Genomic DNA, 17,146 nt, shown 5'->3' with positions numbered 1-17,146 from the left:
CGTAAAGCACGTTACTGTGTTTGTGCTTTACATCTCTATACACACAACTAAACCAAAAACCAAAACATCACAACGTGATACAAACTAGATCAAAAGAGAAAAGCTGCCCAATGAAATGTAACTCACGGTTTAAAGAATTTAGAAACTTGGCTGGTTGGTTTGCGATAAAAAACGCATCCTTTGATCAGGTGCGTTAGGATATATTGAAGGATAACCTCTTGTTTTACTCTTAAAGAAATAGTGTGCTCAACGGTTTGTGTACCATCTGTATCTTCCTCTCTGACGGATTGCTTGCTGGAAGGTTGCAACGCATAACCTCTTTTGACTTCCCCACTCACGTTCCATTCGCGGTTTTGCACACACAGAATATATTCGCGTACTGTAAACGCTCGCACCTATACCTATACTATCGGGCAACACCACCGTACAAAAGCCGGTTTCGGGCAAATCATTCCTTTTGTTTCGTAAGCGCTATTTTCTTTCGCTCTCCTTCACACAATACTATCTTTCTCGCTCTTTGTTTTGCAGTTCAGGAAATCCCAGCGTGCGAAGGAAAACGCTACACTTGCACTGAACGCGAACGGTGTGCGTGATTTTATCCTTTTTTACCATCTTCCGTGTGTGCGGTGTTGTGCTTGTGTTAGTGCCTGTGCCAAGCACGCAAACAACATTGCATCATTGATTCGCACCTGCAGCAATGTATAAAGGCACGCACACGCACACACAAACAACCATACGCATTCAAAACAAACCACGCTAATGGGAATTCTATCAGCTGTTTCCGTGTGAATATGCACACGTGGGTACACAGAAGAACGTTGAAATAAGATGTTCTTTAAAAAGCTTCCATAAGGATTGTTGTTAATATTGCATACACAGATACATTTTCACCTAATTAAAACACACAGTCCGGCCATTTACCCATGAAACTATTCTTTTCAATAACAATTACACACAATTTTAATTAATGAACTATAATTTGAACACTCCACGCTCTCTAGCGAAAAGCAAAATAACGAATTGCAGAAATGTTGCCTCACATTCGTAACTCGTAAGTGCTTTGCTTTTGTTCAATCGCCCAACTTACGCTGCTCTTCACACGCGCGTCTGCTTGGTTCTGTGATTCAAAACCGAATGACTCTCGTACCGGTGCTCTGCTATGAAGCTGTGGCCGCACGTAGCAAACATTTGACAGCGGAGAGCGAGAGCGAGAGAGCGAGGCATTGTTTTTGAATTAAGCGTCATTTATACGTGCGCGTTACCAGGCGAGATTGGGCTGAGACCGTGTTCCGCTACCAGTTGTGGTTGCTTTATAGACATCTAGAAGCCTTTAAGTTTGAATTTTCTCATATGAACACATTTCTTGCTTAGCTGTGGGTACTTAACTTTTACAACTTTCGTACAGTTCCAATTCTGCCGCTTCAGATATTTATTTCAGCATTATATTTCACTTTGTTTCTATTAACCAAAGAACGATTAAGGTCGTATATCTTAAACCTTTATACCTACGTTAGCTTTCACCTAACCTCATGAAATGTAATAACTTAATCACATAAGGAACAATGAAATAAACGCTGTAGAATCTAATGTTGGCTTGTGTGTAGCTACTGTTTTGCGGCTTGAAGTCATAAACATTTCTCCACGTACTAATTGAATTCAATACGTATTCTCTCTTTTGCAACAACAATTCAACAAACTAACAAACAAACAAACAAACAACAAAAATTCAGTAATCAAGGGTAATGTCTCAGTGCCCATCCAGTGTGGCTCATACAATCCGTTCTGCTAGCAGTCCATCTTATGGAGAACGTTGATGATTTTTCCCGACGAAATCTGAAGCAAAGCGGCACAAGTCTGAAGAAGAGAGGTTGGGTCTGGGACAGGTCAAAAGTAGTGGAACTCCGGAGCGGATTCATATGAATGCACGCCGACTCCGATGCCGAAAAACCGGCTGCAACTCCAGAAAAAATCCGGATTTGAATCCAGAGCTCCAGAATATATAGAGTCGGCTTCGGATTAATGCGGAATGAACTCCGATGTCAAATACGGTTACGGCCTGCGGATTCGCCATCAAAAAATTGTATTTTTTCGGTAACCCAGCCCGGTCGGCAGTCTCTATAAGGTATACTCTGAAGTAATCCGTAGTCAAATCCAGGCCGTTAAGTATTACGGAATCACTCCGTCGTCGATTCCGGTTGCCCCGTGTATAACTCCCGGTGGATACTTGGGTTCGGTAGATACTCCTGTTTTAATTTCAATCAATTCAATTAAATCCAGTCAATCTGGCTCCTAGTCCTTAGTTGCCTACGTGAACACGTGAAGTTATTCATTCTTTTATTCCATCTCTACTAAATGTTTGCTTATTATAATTGCCTTTATTTCTGATTAATATCTAAACCAACGCGATTAGTGATGCAAAACGGCTCTTAAATTAATCCAAAAGAAGCTCTGTAGGTACAGAAGTTATTGTAAACATAACAAGGTACGATGGAAAGTGCTCCCTCGTACAGTCCGTTTCCTATTTCTCCAGTAAAAACATCCGGTAAAGTTCTTCGTGGCTTTTCGTAGTAAAATTTGGAACAAAATTTACCTTCACAATTTCAGTGAATCCTTCCGCTTGGGTCGGCTGTTGAAATTTGGATCTGAATAAAGAGATACAAGAGCAGTAAATAAATAGTAACGATATATTAATTCAAACGGATCGTGCTTCACTCACTTGTACGAATTAAACACCATTTCCGAAATTGTTGAATGCGAACGGTCAGTCATCTCCCGAAATTCGTTGTTGTGACGGGCGTGTTTGTAACCGACATCCATCAAGAAGCAGCGCACAGGGATCTTTGCACGATTGGCCACCAACACGTACCGCTTCCGGGTTTCCACATCCGGGCTCAGATTGTCTATAACGACGCTTTTGCCCTTTCTAAGACACGCTTCCATATGCGTTACACACTTCTGCCACGAACCGAGTGTGTCGCGATTAACTATTTCGTATCCCTTCGGTGCGAGATGCTTGCGGACGAAGTGACTTTTACCGGAACCCGGAAAACCAACCATCACGATCACCTCCTGGCCCGGTTTGGTTAGCAACGCTCCGGCAGGTGAGAGTAACTGTTCATTCACTGCCAAACTGCAAACCTCCTTCGGATCGAACTCCGGTTTCGTCCAGGTGGAATCAGGCAAGTTTTGGAAATGTTGCTCCGGTGTCAGGAAGGTAATGCCTACATTTATCGCCAGTAGCCGATCGGCGCAGGAATGATCCTTCTTTCGTTTGACAGGTTTTTTCAGCTCTGGCCGACCGGCTGCATCGCCCACGTAGAAGCTGCGCACTCGATCGACAGGCACACCGTCGTTTTTACTGTCGCAGAGTGTTTGCCACATGCCCGTCCGTGGCTTTCGATATTTGCCCGACCCAGTCGAAATGAAGACCTGCATTGGAACGGACAGTTTGCGCACCAATGCTTCAATCTTTTGCCGAAAGTCTTCGATACGCACCTTTCCCTTACCGATACCTGCTTGGTTTGTGAAAATAACCAACTTGAAACCATTACGGTGGAGCGACTTTAACTTGCCCGGTACCTCCGGAAATGCGATCTGCCAGTCATCGATTGACTTCGGGAACACATTGCCCGATTTGGTCTTTATTAACGTCCCGTCCATATCGTAGGCAGCTATTTTTTCCGATGCCACAACACCGGCACTGGTGTAGATGTGGAGCAGCTTATCGTCCAACGATTCCCATTTATCTTCCATAGTGGGTGCCGAGAAAGGCTTAGGTTTGGACTCGTGTTTTACCGATGGGGAAGGTTCGGCAGCTCCTTTGGAGCGTTTCGATGTAACTCCACTGGGTGAACCTTCCTCTCGCGATCGTTTACTGCTACTGGTGCTATTACGATGTGAATGTTTACCATCTGCGCTACATCCTCCGGTGCTTTGTCTGCTTTTATGCGACGAAGTGTCTGGCGGGCTGGCAGTCGTTTCGTATATGAATTCAAACACGTACTTGTACATTCCTGGCAATAGCTCAATTATATCGCCATGTACCGCTTCGTGCCCTACGTTCCTTTCCAGTTCTTTACCATTCAGCACCGATGGATTCAAGCCGAGTGGTTTGACCAGCACATAGCCATCCTTTAGATTCGCCTTCAGACAGACTGTAATAAGAGAAATCTTTAATGTACGCAATGTTCATCCATCTCAGGGTTTCCACGTCTTACGTACCTTGCTTTCGTGAACAGTTTGCATCCTGTATTAAAGTTTCTGGACTGCGCCCGATTATCGTTTGCTCCGTGTTGATGCGTATCGGTGGGTGTTCGGAAGATACGGGCTTTAAAATACACTCCTTAAGGATTTTCGGCATTTTTTCCTTAAACAATATACACGGCCGGCGCAATAACCAATCGATGGAGCAGAATGTAAACAACCGATGCATTATTTTCATCCCCTAAATTTGACAGTTTAGTACTGCACAGCTGTTCGAGCTGTTTAGTACTGCGGTGCTCGACCTGCTCGAGACAAAACCCGTTTGGTTTATTTTGAAATTCAAATAAATGCTACAACTGTGTTTTACTAGCTGGTTTATTCATTCGTTTCATGATAATAGTTCATTCTGTATATGATGAGTTATTGCGCTGTGCTACTGGTTAGCTTTTTCATACACACACCATTCAAATCTCCTGTTGCAATCTGATAAATATTTTCGCAAACGAAACACTCATACGTTCATACCCCATACGCGGACTTGCGGACAAACATACACAGAACACTAACTCGTTACACCTTCGATACATATCGCTTACTATGCGGGATTATTGCAACTTACAACAACGCAACGACACAACACGCTGGTCCGGGAGGAATGTACTGATTTCGTATTCATTTCACTTCACCTCATCCCTTTTTTACGATTGCTATTTATTTGCTGATATACAACTTTTAGCTACGTTGTATGTAATATTTCAACTGCAAACGGGCTAATAATTGTGTAAATAACTGTTCACGGTACATTGTTTTCTTTAACGCAACACTTCAACTGTTTGCCCAGGAGCGACAATTAACGAGCTGCATAAGCGTAACATGTAATGTTCCGGTTGCCGCAAACGCACACTTGCTTCTACTTCATCGCGTGTGTGGCTAACGATGGTTATGAGAACGTACATGTTGATTTTTGTGTGTAATTGATCCTATCGGCTACAGGCGACAGAGGACATGAATATCCTCCTACCATAATGCCACTAAATAAGCGTTGTCATTTGTTTACCAAGTCGCGCTAATATTGCTTCATCTATATATCGCAAAACAATCTCCCCGGTAAGGAATTAATAATTCACGTTTCTATGTATGTACTTTCTTCGTTTCGATTAAATTACTCGGCCCAATTCGATCGATATAACACATTACCCAATTCCTATATACGTAGCTTTCCCGTGCATAGCTACAATTTTAATACTTAGTATAAACATAATAAAATAATATTATCAATAATGCAATAATAATAATAATAAACATTCCCTTCCAAACACCTACGGTAATACAGAAACAAGCGGGCAATTATCTTTAGTAACTTCAAGATATTTAACGAAGAGTATCGAAAAGCAGTCCAACTCATTATACATGGTCTGAGAACATGTTACTCTACTGTTTTGGAATGTGACACACACGATATAGAGCAGCTTCATTCCGTAATATCCAACCGTGTAACTTTTGTTTTCATTTTTAGCTTGGTAGTATGTAGTAGCAGTTTTGCTAGTAGTGTAGTTTAACACAATATAATATTCGCACTAGATATGCTGCGTATCCGAATATAAGTTATGCTTAGTATTTTCCATTCTTTTGGTCATCTAAGTTAGCTTGGATGAGCCTATTGCAACTGTCCCCTGTTCCTAACTTTTATCATTGTATTGACTGATTGTGTATGTAGTGAGAGTTCGAGTACTGCACACATCCACTGTAAGCTATTCTTCTAATAAGCCCTATTCCTGAAGGAACGCAAACAGTGGTTACCTGCTTCCTACAGTTTTGGAATAAGTAGATGGCTAAGGAGTGCGGTGGATTAATGTGACGATGATGATCCTTAAGGATAAGGGTGCCCGTTAGTTTTAGGGATTGTTTGGACGCGCTGGTAAGGGTGGAGGACCTCCGCTTCTGTTCGGTATTGGTGGTGGAGCACCACGTCGCATCGGAAGTGGTGGTGGTGCACCTTTAGGCGGTCCAGCTGAGGAGAGTGCTGCATTGTTGCCCCCATTGCCACCGGTCGATAAAGGAGAGCCAGCTCCTGAGCTGCCGGATGTGCCCGGTGGCGACGTTTGTTTTGCCGTCGTTTTACTGCCACTGTTGTTGCTCACCACGTCCAGGTCGTACACATCGCTACGCGGCGGTGGCGGTGGTGGTCCACGCGGTTGCTCGGATACGGGCTGCAGGAGGAATGGCAGACAATTTTGGAGATATTAAACCATTTACCCTCCAAGTTACTTCAACCCCATGGCCATAAAGGAATACTTACGATGTCGTCATTGATTTCTTCGTATATTGCACCGGTGTCTACTGGCGGTGGATTGGAACCTGATTGCACCAAATGTCCCGTACCGTGCGATGGCGATCCAGGCAAGGGCGAGGAACTGGCGTACTCTTCCACCGGTGGTGTGGGTCGCTGTGGAGGACATGGGATGGCTGGTACAGGGGGCGGTACCTTTGGTTGTTGCTGCAACTTCGAAGCTAACAGTACCTCCGGTCCCAAACTAATAACACCGGCTCTTGGATGATGCTGATGGTGATGTTGCTGCGGTTGATGCTTTGGTGATGCTTGCGGGGACTTTGGTAACGGTGGACGACTTGGCGGACCGGGACGGGCTAATTGTGGCGTTACCGAAGGTGGACTTTTCGGGCGTGCAGGTATCTCCGGTATGCCGAGACTGTTGTAATCTCCGCCGCTCTGACTGCCATCGCAAAAGCTGACCGTGTTGGGCGTGCAGAGCAGAATCTCCTTCTCCACCTGTTCGACCCAATTTTCCGTCTTGAGTTTGATCGATAGCTGCACACCGCACACCAGGACCGACCGCTTCTGGGCCGCTGTCAGTGCCGACTGTCCATCTCGGAACGTTACCCACATCGTATCACCGACGAACCGCACAAGCGTCACCTCACCTATCTGTGTCAGTTCCTGTATCAGTGCCGCCATTAGGTTCTCGTCGTATATGCTTCCTTCATCTTCGTCTCCGGAATCGGCGGTAACGCCACCACTGGAGGGATTACAGGCCTGTATGAGAATTGTACCATCCGGTGGACCGAGATCGCGAATAACATCGCCAAACACAGCCGATCGGCGCTGCGGATCGATATAGTGCACCTCGATGTCGATCATGGCAATTACCGGTCGGTGATCGCTTTGTTTCAACTCCGCCCGTCCATAATGCACAAGCCGACCCGGATTCCATCCAGGGTGCCTGTCCGCATCGGGACTTTGTTTGCGCCTTCGCCACAGCACACGGTCCGTCCAAGCCGGTGCACGGCATTTCTCGCTCGTATCGTAATCGTCGCTGAACAGATCGTACTTGTACGTCGGTGGGAATGTGATTTCACCTTCGAGGAATTCGTTAAACACACTGGCCGCATTTTGTTGGATGCGTAGTTGGTCGTACTGTAGCACTGCGGTCAGGTCGTTTGGCGACTGCTTTAACGCTTCCCGCAACTCGTCCTTATCCATATCGATACGATAGTTAAAATCACCGCACCAGAAGATATAATCGTGCGACTTCAACGAGCGTCCCATCGGGAACGCTATCTTGCGCGTAATTTCCGCATAATCTGCATTGCGTTCGACCACCTGGGACTGACCGGCGGCAAAGTGAGCGCACACGAAGCAGACGGAGGTGCCATGTAGCACGAAACGGATGGCGGCCGCTCCCTTGTTACCTGTCGTACCGCCCAATCCGGTTTTTACGCAATCAATTGCCACGTCGCGTATGTATTGGGCATGCTGGGGTCGAATGTAGATATACAGGCAGACGCCTACCAGCTGCTGGTATGTCAGCAGCACGTACTCATGATCACGACTTACAACCTTCTGCAACTCTTCTGCCCAGGCTTTTGCATTGTCGGAGCTAGAAAGTAAGTCAGGCAGTCGGAAGAGTAGGAAAAAGACAGTTATACATATGTTTACCAGTTAATTCGGGTTTGCATCATTTACCTGGCGGCAACGATGTTGGATGCGTTCAAGTCAACAATTTCCTGAAATCCAATCGCAAATATATCCACCGGAGGTTCATTGCTGTCATCCAGCTGACTGAAATCGACCAGCGCTAGAAAGATAAAGCACACACAAATTGTTAAAGATCGTTTAGTTTCAGTGTAATATTCCTCCTGACAATTGATGACTGGATTGGCGCCTTGAGTGTGCACTGTTTGAAAGGCGGCAAAGTATATTTGTAATAAAAACAATGCATTACCTAACCGACTGCAAGGGAATATCTTTTAAATACATCGTAAAGCAGTATTGTCAAACTCATTTAGATTCGCGGGCTGGTTGTACGTAGAAAATTTCTCACATGCCTTTAAAAATGGATAAATGGTGCAAGAACATGAGTTTTCAAGTTCAAATAGAGCCATTTCTGATTTTTTTTTCAATTTAAACTGGAATATGGTGATGTATATGCGGAATCTTTCAATCTTTCTGGATCTCGTTTGAAATAAAATCGATCAAATACTTCTTAACTAACAAATCGGTTCATCGTCAGTGCAAAGCATTTTTGGTTTGGTTTTTGTACCGCTCCTGCCGTATAATAGACCGTCTCCGTAATCAAATATGACCGTGTCCCGAAATATCAATAATACTAATAGTATAGAATATTAATTATGCCAAGGGCACTTTGAACCTAAGACACAATCCAAACTTCATGTCGGAGAGCATAGTTATATGATCATATGGCATGCCCACTTACAACGAGATCGTGCCAAACGATGACAATCCAGCAGCCAGTCAGCCAACGACACATCCTTGTACGCCACACTACGAAAGTGTTTACCGCCGTTTACGTTGTACGTGCCGCAGGCTACCCGAAATACCAGCGGATTGACGTATTCTTCATATCGTTTGCACATTTCTCTTAGGACAGGCGTTGGAGCTAAAAGATAAACACCATAAAAACCAAAAATAAGTCGGTGAAGAACTAATCGTTTACAACCTCGTCTTACCGTGCAGCATATTGGAGGGTAGCAATATCCGTGCTCGGTCCGCGAGTTCCGAGCTGAGTGTCGAACCGACCAGCAGCACATCGATTGCTTCTTGCTTTGAATTATCCAGGAGATTATTTTGAATCGTACGGGCAGCAGATCGTGCTCCGTCCATCAGCTTCGAACCGCCCTGTATTGCACCGGTACCAGCATAGATCTTGCTCACCTCATTGCCATTGTTGATCCACATCTGTCGAAACACTTCCTCAAAGCGTGAGCTCATCTGCTGCTTCTTGTCCGCCAATGCGGCCATCAGTGCAATCTGTTCATTCAACATCTCCAGCCCGATGTACGTTTGCACGCAATTCGTCCGATCGAGACAGTCCAGACAGTTCGTGCGGATGGCACCGTGCTGCTCCCGGTACACCGCATCACCGATTGCGTAAAACATGCCAAAGTCCGAACAGGTCGCATCGATCTTCTGACGCAGCTTGGACAGGGCGACCGTGTTACCTCCACGGCACTCCTGGTGATAATCGAACACAAGATGCGGCACATCAGAATGTTCGGATTCGCGATGATGCCGCTGGAACTCGTTGCTCAGCATGGCCTCACCTTCCTTGCTGCCGATCAAGCTGGTACCGAGTAGATTCACGATCGCCTGCTGCCCATAACGAGCCTTCATCGAGCGCATGTGTCGATCGAACGCGGCCCGTGATGCTTCAAAGCCCCGGGACAGTTTCACCTTGTGCGAACCCACCTGCACGCCCGGTTGCTCCCAAAACAGTGGTACGCTCCCGCGCGTCTGCACGTACGACGTGATCTCGTTGTCCAGATATATGCACTGTTCCGTCTCGACGAAATTTGCCACACAACCTTCGTCGTTTGTACCACGTACGTTAAAGCGTGTCCCGGCCCGTTCGCAGCTCAGCCGCGATATGATGGCCGCCCGGGCCTGCTTGCTTCCTGCGTACACAGTACGTATCTCGACCGAACCGCACATCGCTTTCAGAAGCCAAAAGTTACACTCCACTCCAAACCGCAGCAGATGGATGAACAGCATCCGATTCCAGAAGAACCGATTGTCCGTATCGTTCGTGCGCCGGCGTCTCTGTGCCGAAAGTGTTACATCGAAACCGAACGGCTGGACAAGGGTGACCTGTCCCGTTGCTGCTCCCGTATTCGAGAAGGAAAAGTAAAACGTGCCCGAGTTTAGCACCTTGCGTATTTCGGCCACCTTGTCCTCGTTCGTCGGTTGGTACTGCAGCGATACGAACTGCGTCTGGGTGATGCGGAAGATTTCACTGTCGAGAATTTTGCCCACGGAGAAGCAGCCCGTTACCATGACTAGGTAAAGTAGGGAGCTATCACCAGCGTTCAGCTGTAGTACTCCCAGACACCCGTAAGCGTCAAGCACTTTGGTGTACTGTTTCCGAACGATTTCCGTCTCCTGTGCCGCTGTGGGAAATAAGGAAAGACAAGATTAATAAGTAACTTCGAAAGGAAAGTAATAAAACAGTACACACATAACACAAACATGACGAAAATTTCGAATCTTAAATCTTAAACCGTTTAAGCTAACTATTTTTTTTCTTATCCTTTCGTATTTGTATCATTTAAGATGTTAACAGTCAACATACCATATGAATAATATCACTCAATTATCCATAAAAACTAACCATCAGAATAAAATTTTACATATTAGCCTCTACATTTTAGGCCTGCCAGCCCCTTTTTATAGTTTATTGGCATTATTGAATAATATCCAACGGTCGATACAAATACGGACGGTAGAGGGCGTTACACGATCAAGCCGAAAAAAAAAATGATCAAGTATACCCTAAGTATACCCTAAGCTAAGAGGATCAGCTACCGGGAGAAAGGGGACTCGATATAGCTAACCCGGCCAACGAAGATGTTTTTAATAGCTTCAAATAGCCAAATCTGAGGCAATTGATTTGATAAATAAAAATTGCTAAAATAAGCCCAGTTTAAGCAGTTAGTGTTTCATACAGTAGAAAAAAAGCAAATTGCAACAGTCGATATAAACGTAACCATTAATAATATAAATGCATCAGTTTTGAAAGTTGGATAACATTTCAGATAACAGCGAAAAAAGCATCTGGAAGCTTCTCTGAAGTAATTAAAAAATAAAAAAATCTAACTTTTTGCATTAAATGAATACTATGATAACCAACGTCGAAATGTTTCGCCAATAATATTCCCAAATTATCATGATACCTAACACAGAAAAAAAAACCAACTATTATTGATCAAATCAAGTGATTAAAGTGATTATTGATCAATAATAGTACAAATATAAATAATTTATCAGCAATTTAAATATTTTCTGTTAATGTGTGAATGGTCTGAGGGTGGAAAACAAAACAAAAAAAAAAAATAAGTCAAACATACGATAAAAGAAATGATAACTACACATAGTTAAGATCCTTTTTAACCGTGAGCAATCCGATAGACATAGACATTGATCACATTATAGTAGTCAAGCTAAAAAAAATGTCTGTGTTTGCCAAATGGAATTGGATCAAGCGTATAGTAATCATGTACTATATTCCACTCGCAAAGGTAAGCGAATCGCTCATCGGGAACGAAGAGTAAGAGTACACATTCATTGTTTGTTGATTGATCGTAAAGCTCCTCATGAGTTTATTTGTTTCACACGCGTCTTTAGCTTACCTACAAACAGTCCTATCTTCATCTCGTTGGTAAAGAGATAACGGGTCTTGCTTTCAGAATTTTCAAGTTTAAGTGGCAAATAGGAAGCTATTTCTGGATTCTTTTCAAATTGATTCGCAATGTTTTGAGGTAACATTCTCGTTCACTTTTATGTTTTTTTTTGCAATAAATTTAGTTTTTTTTCCTGCACTGCAACGATAAAGGGTTCAGTGTGCTAGTCGAAATAACTTGAAATAAAATTTTGTTTTTTATACTTCAAAAGTTCTGCAAAGTGAGATGTATGTACAACATGTACATACATTCCACTACCATCAAACAGTGTGCGCTTTACTAACTGAACCATAAACTAGAACTAAAGACCTAGGCTAGAGCTAAAGACCTTGTTTTTCAACTTTGAAACCAGAGCGAGGAAACATATCATCGAATCATTCCTTCAATCAATCCGGCATGCGAGAAACACTAGAACGCACCGTGTACGGGTATCCGTATTCTACACAGCGCTGAATGTTATTTGAGAACCGAAGAGATACTTACACAACACTGCAACGGCTTGCGACTCGAAGAGTAACGTTTCCGGCTTATTTCGATGCTCCAGTAACACGCTGTGCGGTGAAGGTGGTTTGGATTTCTCCAGCACACGGAATCCCTTCGACATGGCCATGATGATGCCTACTAGTGATGGTACGGGTGGTAAGTGTTAGGTTCGCGAAATGTTTCCCCTTCTCGGCCAAACAAACACAGCGGGGGAGCCCCGGCTACTGCTGGGTGAGCACTTTCGCTTTTTTTCGTTGCGTTGAAGCTGTGGCGGGCCCAACGGGCGAAGCTGCCCTTTACTTCTAAGGGGAGAGGGCCTTCTCTACCCACTTTAGCTGAAAATGTACAACAGTAAAAGAAGATTTTAGTCTTAGTAAGCTCAAATTGCTGTATGACATATAAGAAAGGCGGTCCACATTTTCCACCGAACGGTCAACAATGACCGGGGGGAACAGTATCAGATTCCCATCGTGCTAAAGATGTTGGATTTTTTGTATTTTTTTTGTTTTTAAAATTCTTTCCCCGCGTTAGAGGCTCATCCCCGAGATGATCTCAAGCAGAAGGAGACCCCCCTTTGCCATCAACCGTTGCGCCCATGCGGGCTTCCCCTGCCAAAGGCCACAAAGGTGAGATACGGCGTATCTTAATCTAACGTTGTTGCTGGTAACAAATACTTCCTCACTCGTACCGGGCTCATTCTTTCGTACGCTTTACGCTTCCTCTTCCCCAGCGAAGCCAGCAGCCTTCAGCGAGATCTGCGCGGTACGCTTCCGAGAACGATCGTCTTCCGTCTTGCGTTGCGCGTCCCTTTCGGTTACGTGTTCGGGATACGCGCAACAGGGAACCGGTTCCCGTGTGTCCGCAGGAATCACCACGAGTTCACCACACCTGAACGCTTCGATGCGCTCGCTTCGGGATGGCACTGGCAGCGGTACCGAGCAGAACGGGTAGAAGGAAGGTGTTGTTAGGAACTTTCTCACGATTCGAAAATTTTCCCACGACAAATGTTAATTACAGATTATGCCTTTTCATTCTTCGGTCCGCGATCTGCTCGGTTCGGTTCGGTTGGCTTACCCTGCCACACATTCTAGACCTAGAGGTGAATCCCTTATGGCGTTTCCTTTCTTCTCGCACCTCGGGTTTTGGTTGGAGAAAATAAACACAATGTTTTTTTTTCTTCTTCCACTACAGCTTCAAGTTCGTAGAGTTGAAGTTCGCCACAGTTTCGGGGCTGCGGTGTCTGTTTTCGCTTCGTTTTGGACCGTCTACAAACAACAAATACAACTCATTCAAGAAACACATACCAAACCTCACAGATCGATCGAGGCACGCAAAAGGAGAAGGGCAGGACGTGGCCAGGAGAGTGGAGTTGGGGTGGTGGTTTGGATTAAAGCGCGGATCGTGGCCGAACAAGAGGGTAAAGCAACAGGCCATGAAGAAACAGTGAAGCGTATACTTGAAATCGTGGCATTCTTAGATCACCACGGGAAAGAAGTTCGGTTCGGTTAAGTTCTCGCGTTTGTTGGGATTTCCTTTCCACGGTCTATTCGCCCGTTAGACGTTGCTCATGCTTAAGCACCCTTGGAGCAAGGAGCGGAGGGGGGGGGGGGGGGGGGGATCTTGGAGAAGAAGGGTTGCGGTGCGGTTTGTATCCCACGCGGTCAGCGGCGGTAAGCACCGGGGTCGGTTAAAAACACTTTGTTCTGGATGATGTCCAGAAGGGACATAATTTTATTTTTTCACCCAATCGTTCGATGTGAGGTTTGGGGGAAAGAAATCGGTGCGTGGGTTTGCTCTTGCTGCATCCCCAGCAAACGCCTACTGTGGTGATTGATTATACTGCATAAACCTAGCGAAAGGTGTTGCCAGGTTAGGTAAACAAGGATCTAAATTGTACTTTATCTTGTTGCATTGAGAATGTGGTAAATGAAGGATAAAAGGAGCTTAGCAAAACATACATCAGTTGCATATTTTACTTTCAATTTAATTGCAGGACCTTCACAACACACTAGTTGCTAATACTTTACATAACATAAACCCTTGTTTCCAATAAAACTCTCTCTTATTGCTTTTTATGAAAAGCAAAAACGTATAATATTTTCAAACATATTTTTACTAACGTTTGGAGAAGGGTATGTCTCCAAACTAAGGTGAATTGTACTTTGGATTAAGCTTCCAACAGATTTAGATCCAATAGTCAAATTTACACACATACATATAAATCTGCATTAGATCGCAGGGGCATATCCTACAGGGGGACTTTCATACAGATAACTCCCTCATAACAAATAAATCTAAATGCTACTTTAGTAAAGTTCCTGGAACTGCTAATGTTTTTGTTGAAGTCGAAAAATTTAAGAAAAGAAATTGCTACAATATGGCATTTTCGGAAGATAAAATCAGAAATCGACTCTCAAAAGATTCGTGAATCCTTGGAGCAGTGGCGGATAAAGCTTCTTGGAGGCGATAGGTAGAGGCCATAAATCTTGGATGATAGAATAGATATTTAGTTCAAAGATTCATCCCGATTCATGAATCAGAATCAGATTCACCCAACATTAAAGATTGAAGTTCCTCGTTTTAATAATCCGATAAAATAAACAATAAATTCTATGCTCTTTGAATGAGCATTATTCTGATGTAGAACTCCACTGGAACTTCTGTGGATTTCACGTTTTATACGAATTGTAATTGAAAAGAACCTTTCGCATAAGGACTAGAAAAACTTTAAAAATAAGGTCAAAGATAGATTATTGCTCTGTGAACTAAAATAGATGCAGAATGTTCCTCCTAAAACTAATTACCAATAAAGCTAGCCGTTGGGTTTGTTTTATTTACATGTAGGTTCAAAGCTGGATTAAAACTGCTAGCCTTGTTTATGTTGAGTATTCATGACAAAGATTATATTCCAAGCATTTCTAATTAAACAATTTATTTTGCGGTGACCATGGTTTGAATATTCATCTGCTGGAAATTTTCTCAGCCTTGGACATTTGACCTTTCCATCGCTGGCTGCACAACGACTCCCCTGTTTTGTGTAGGCATTGTTCACTGAATCTAGGGGGTTCGCACTAATTTTTCCTTTGCCAAATAAATAACAGGGACCTTTTTGTACATTTTCCGCGGGATTAAATTGATGATACAGCGTAATTGTTAATTCCACAAAAAAAACTCTACCAAATCAGGAAACAAAAAACATCTTTATCAACAACAAGAAACCTTCACCTTTCTTCCCTGACGCCCCTTTCTATGTTTCTATGACCGTTTGGCCAGACGCATTCACGGTCATGTGGAATTGCTTTTCACTTTTTTTCACTAGATGTTAAATTCCACACATTCGCACTGTGCACTAGCTGCAAAACAGTTGGAACTGCATCCTACGAGGAATTTCCAACGAAAAAATCACGACACTCTCAGCGTGGGAAGCAACCCACGATATGACGTAAGTGAGAAAAAAGAACCAAATCCCTGCGACGCTGCTGAAGGAAGGCTCGGTGCTTCCGGCTAACGGGCAACGCGGGGTTTGGGAATGAGGACTGTTTCACTGCTTCATTCCTTGCTCATATATGCAACGTGTACCAATGGCACAACAAGAAATGCTTTCAGCCCATATGGAACGGGACACAACACTGTCGATGATTTGGTCACTTTTGAAAATCAATAACAACACTGCGAAGACACACATTCACGCATGCACGCACGCAGTGGGGTTGTGTTTGTGGGCGATTGGCAAAGAATGGTCGGCTGGCACATTTCGTTTTCTTTCCGTTTCCACAAAAACTTCCCCACTATAAAAGGCAGAAAAAGCGACACCCTACAAGCAGTGCTTCCCTTACCCGGACGGATTGGCGATGGGTGAGTTGGTTGCAGCCCTGCTGGTCACGCACTAAAACACACCATTTGCGTACTCACATCGATCGTCCATAGTGGGGACACATGTTTTGCCGTGAATTCCCACCAACACGAATTCGGTCGCTTTTCTAAAAAGCACACTCGCGAACAATTTTAAGGGGCTAGAGTACACTGCGCGTTTGGTCGTTGTTTTCCGATTGAGTTTTCTGTGACGACAAACGGCAGGCTCCGATCGACCAGCACTGGCAAAGTTTGGGGAAGGAAAAAAACAATCACAACAAAAAAACTGTACGTCAAAACTTCAACCTTTCAACTGCGGTATAAACGGTGCCATCGTTTGAGCGATGAAACGAGCACGTACGCAGCCGTAAACAGAATGCAGCTCGAATTCGAAGAAGTTCGAAAAATGCATTTTTGAAATTTAGACTGTCAGTTGGTTTTGTAAATTTATATAAATGTAGGTGAATATTGAAATAATTTTGATTTTTGATTATTTAACTACATACTTACTTATCTAGCCTTACTTACTTATACAACCGAACGGCGGTCTTGGTGTGAACTTTTCGGGATGGATTGTTCGGTGTCATTCTAACGACGTTACCGATCCATCATAGGCTAGCGGGTCTGATTTGTTATACAATAGTGAGTTCATGATAGAACTCGTAGAGCTCATCATTATTACTGCTCCTGCATTGCTGACTCACACGAAGCCAAAATTCCGTCTGAGCATCTTCCTATCAAACGCGATTAAGAGGGTTTGCCAGCATTGGACAATGTATATGTAAGTGATTCGTGTAAGGACTTTATAAGTGATATACAAACTTTAGCTGCACGAGTAACATTACCAAATAGGAGATATTTTGCGTATGAATCGCTTTTAAATATTTTATTTCAC

General features: G+C 44.0%; 2 protein-coding genes across 2 annotated transcripts; both read right to left on the bottom strand.

Moving 5' to 3' along the window:
- Positions 1-2,518: 2,518 nt before the first annotated feature.
- On the bottom strand, positions 2,519-4,360 carry LOC128707834 (uncharacterized protein F21D5.5). The gene is made up of 3 exons (XM_053802793.1): positions 4,222-4,360; positions 2,717-4,154; positions 2,519-2,642 (listed from the first exon to the last, which is right to left on the bottom strand). The coding sequence occupies exons 1-3, from the start codon at positions 4,358-4,360 to the stop codon at positions 2,519-2,521; spliced, it is 1,701 nt and encodes a 566-aa protein (XP_053658768.1).
- A 1,738-nt stretch (positions 4,361-6,098) lies between these two features.
- Positions 6,099-12,526, bottom strand: LOC128718961 (synaptojanin-1). Its single transcript, XM_053812578.1, has 6 exons — positions 12,400-12,526; positions 9,190-10,626; positions 8,937-9,119; positions 8,186-8,297; positions 6,503-8,099; positions 6,099-6,413 (listed from the first exon to the last, which is right to left on the bottom strand). Exons 1-6 carry the CDS (start codon positions 12,524-12,526, stop codon positions 6,099-6,101), a joined length of 3,771 nt encoding a protein of 1,256 aa, XP_053668553.1.
- Positions 12,527-17,146: the final 4,620 nt, after the last annotated feature.

This window comes from Anopheles marshallii, chromosome 2 (assembly GCF_943734725.1).
Source record: "Anopheles marshallii chromosome 2, idAnoMarsDA_429_01, whole genome shotgun sequence".
Classification (NCBI taxonomy): Eukaryota; Metazoa; Arthropoda; class Insecta; order Diptera; family Culicidae; genus Anopheles; species Anopheles marshallii.
This window is presented reverse-complemented; position numbering and strand designations above follow the sequence as displayed.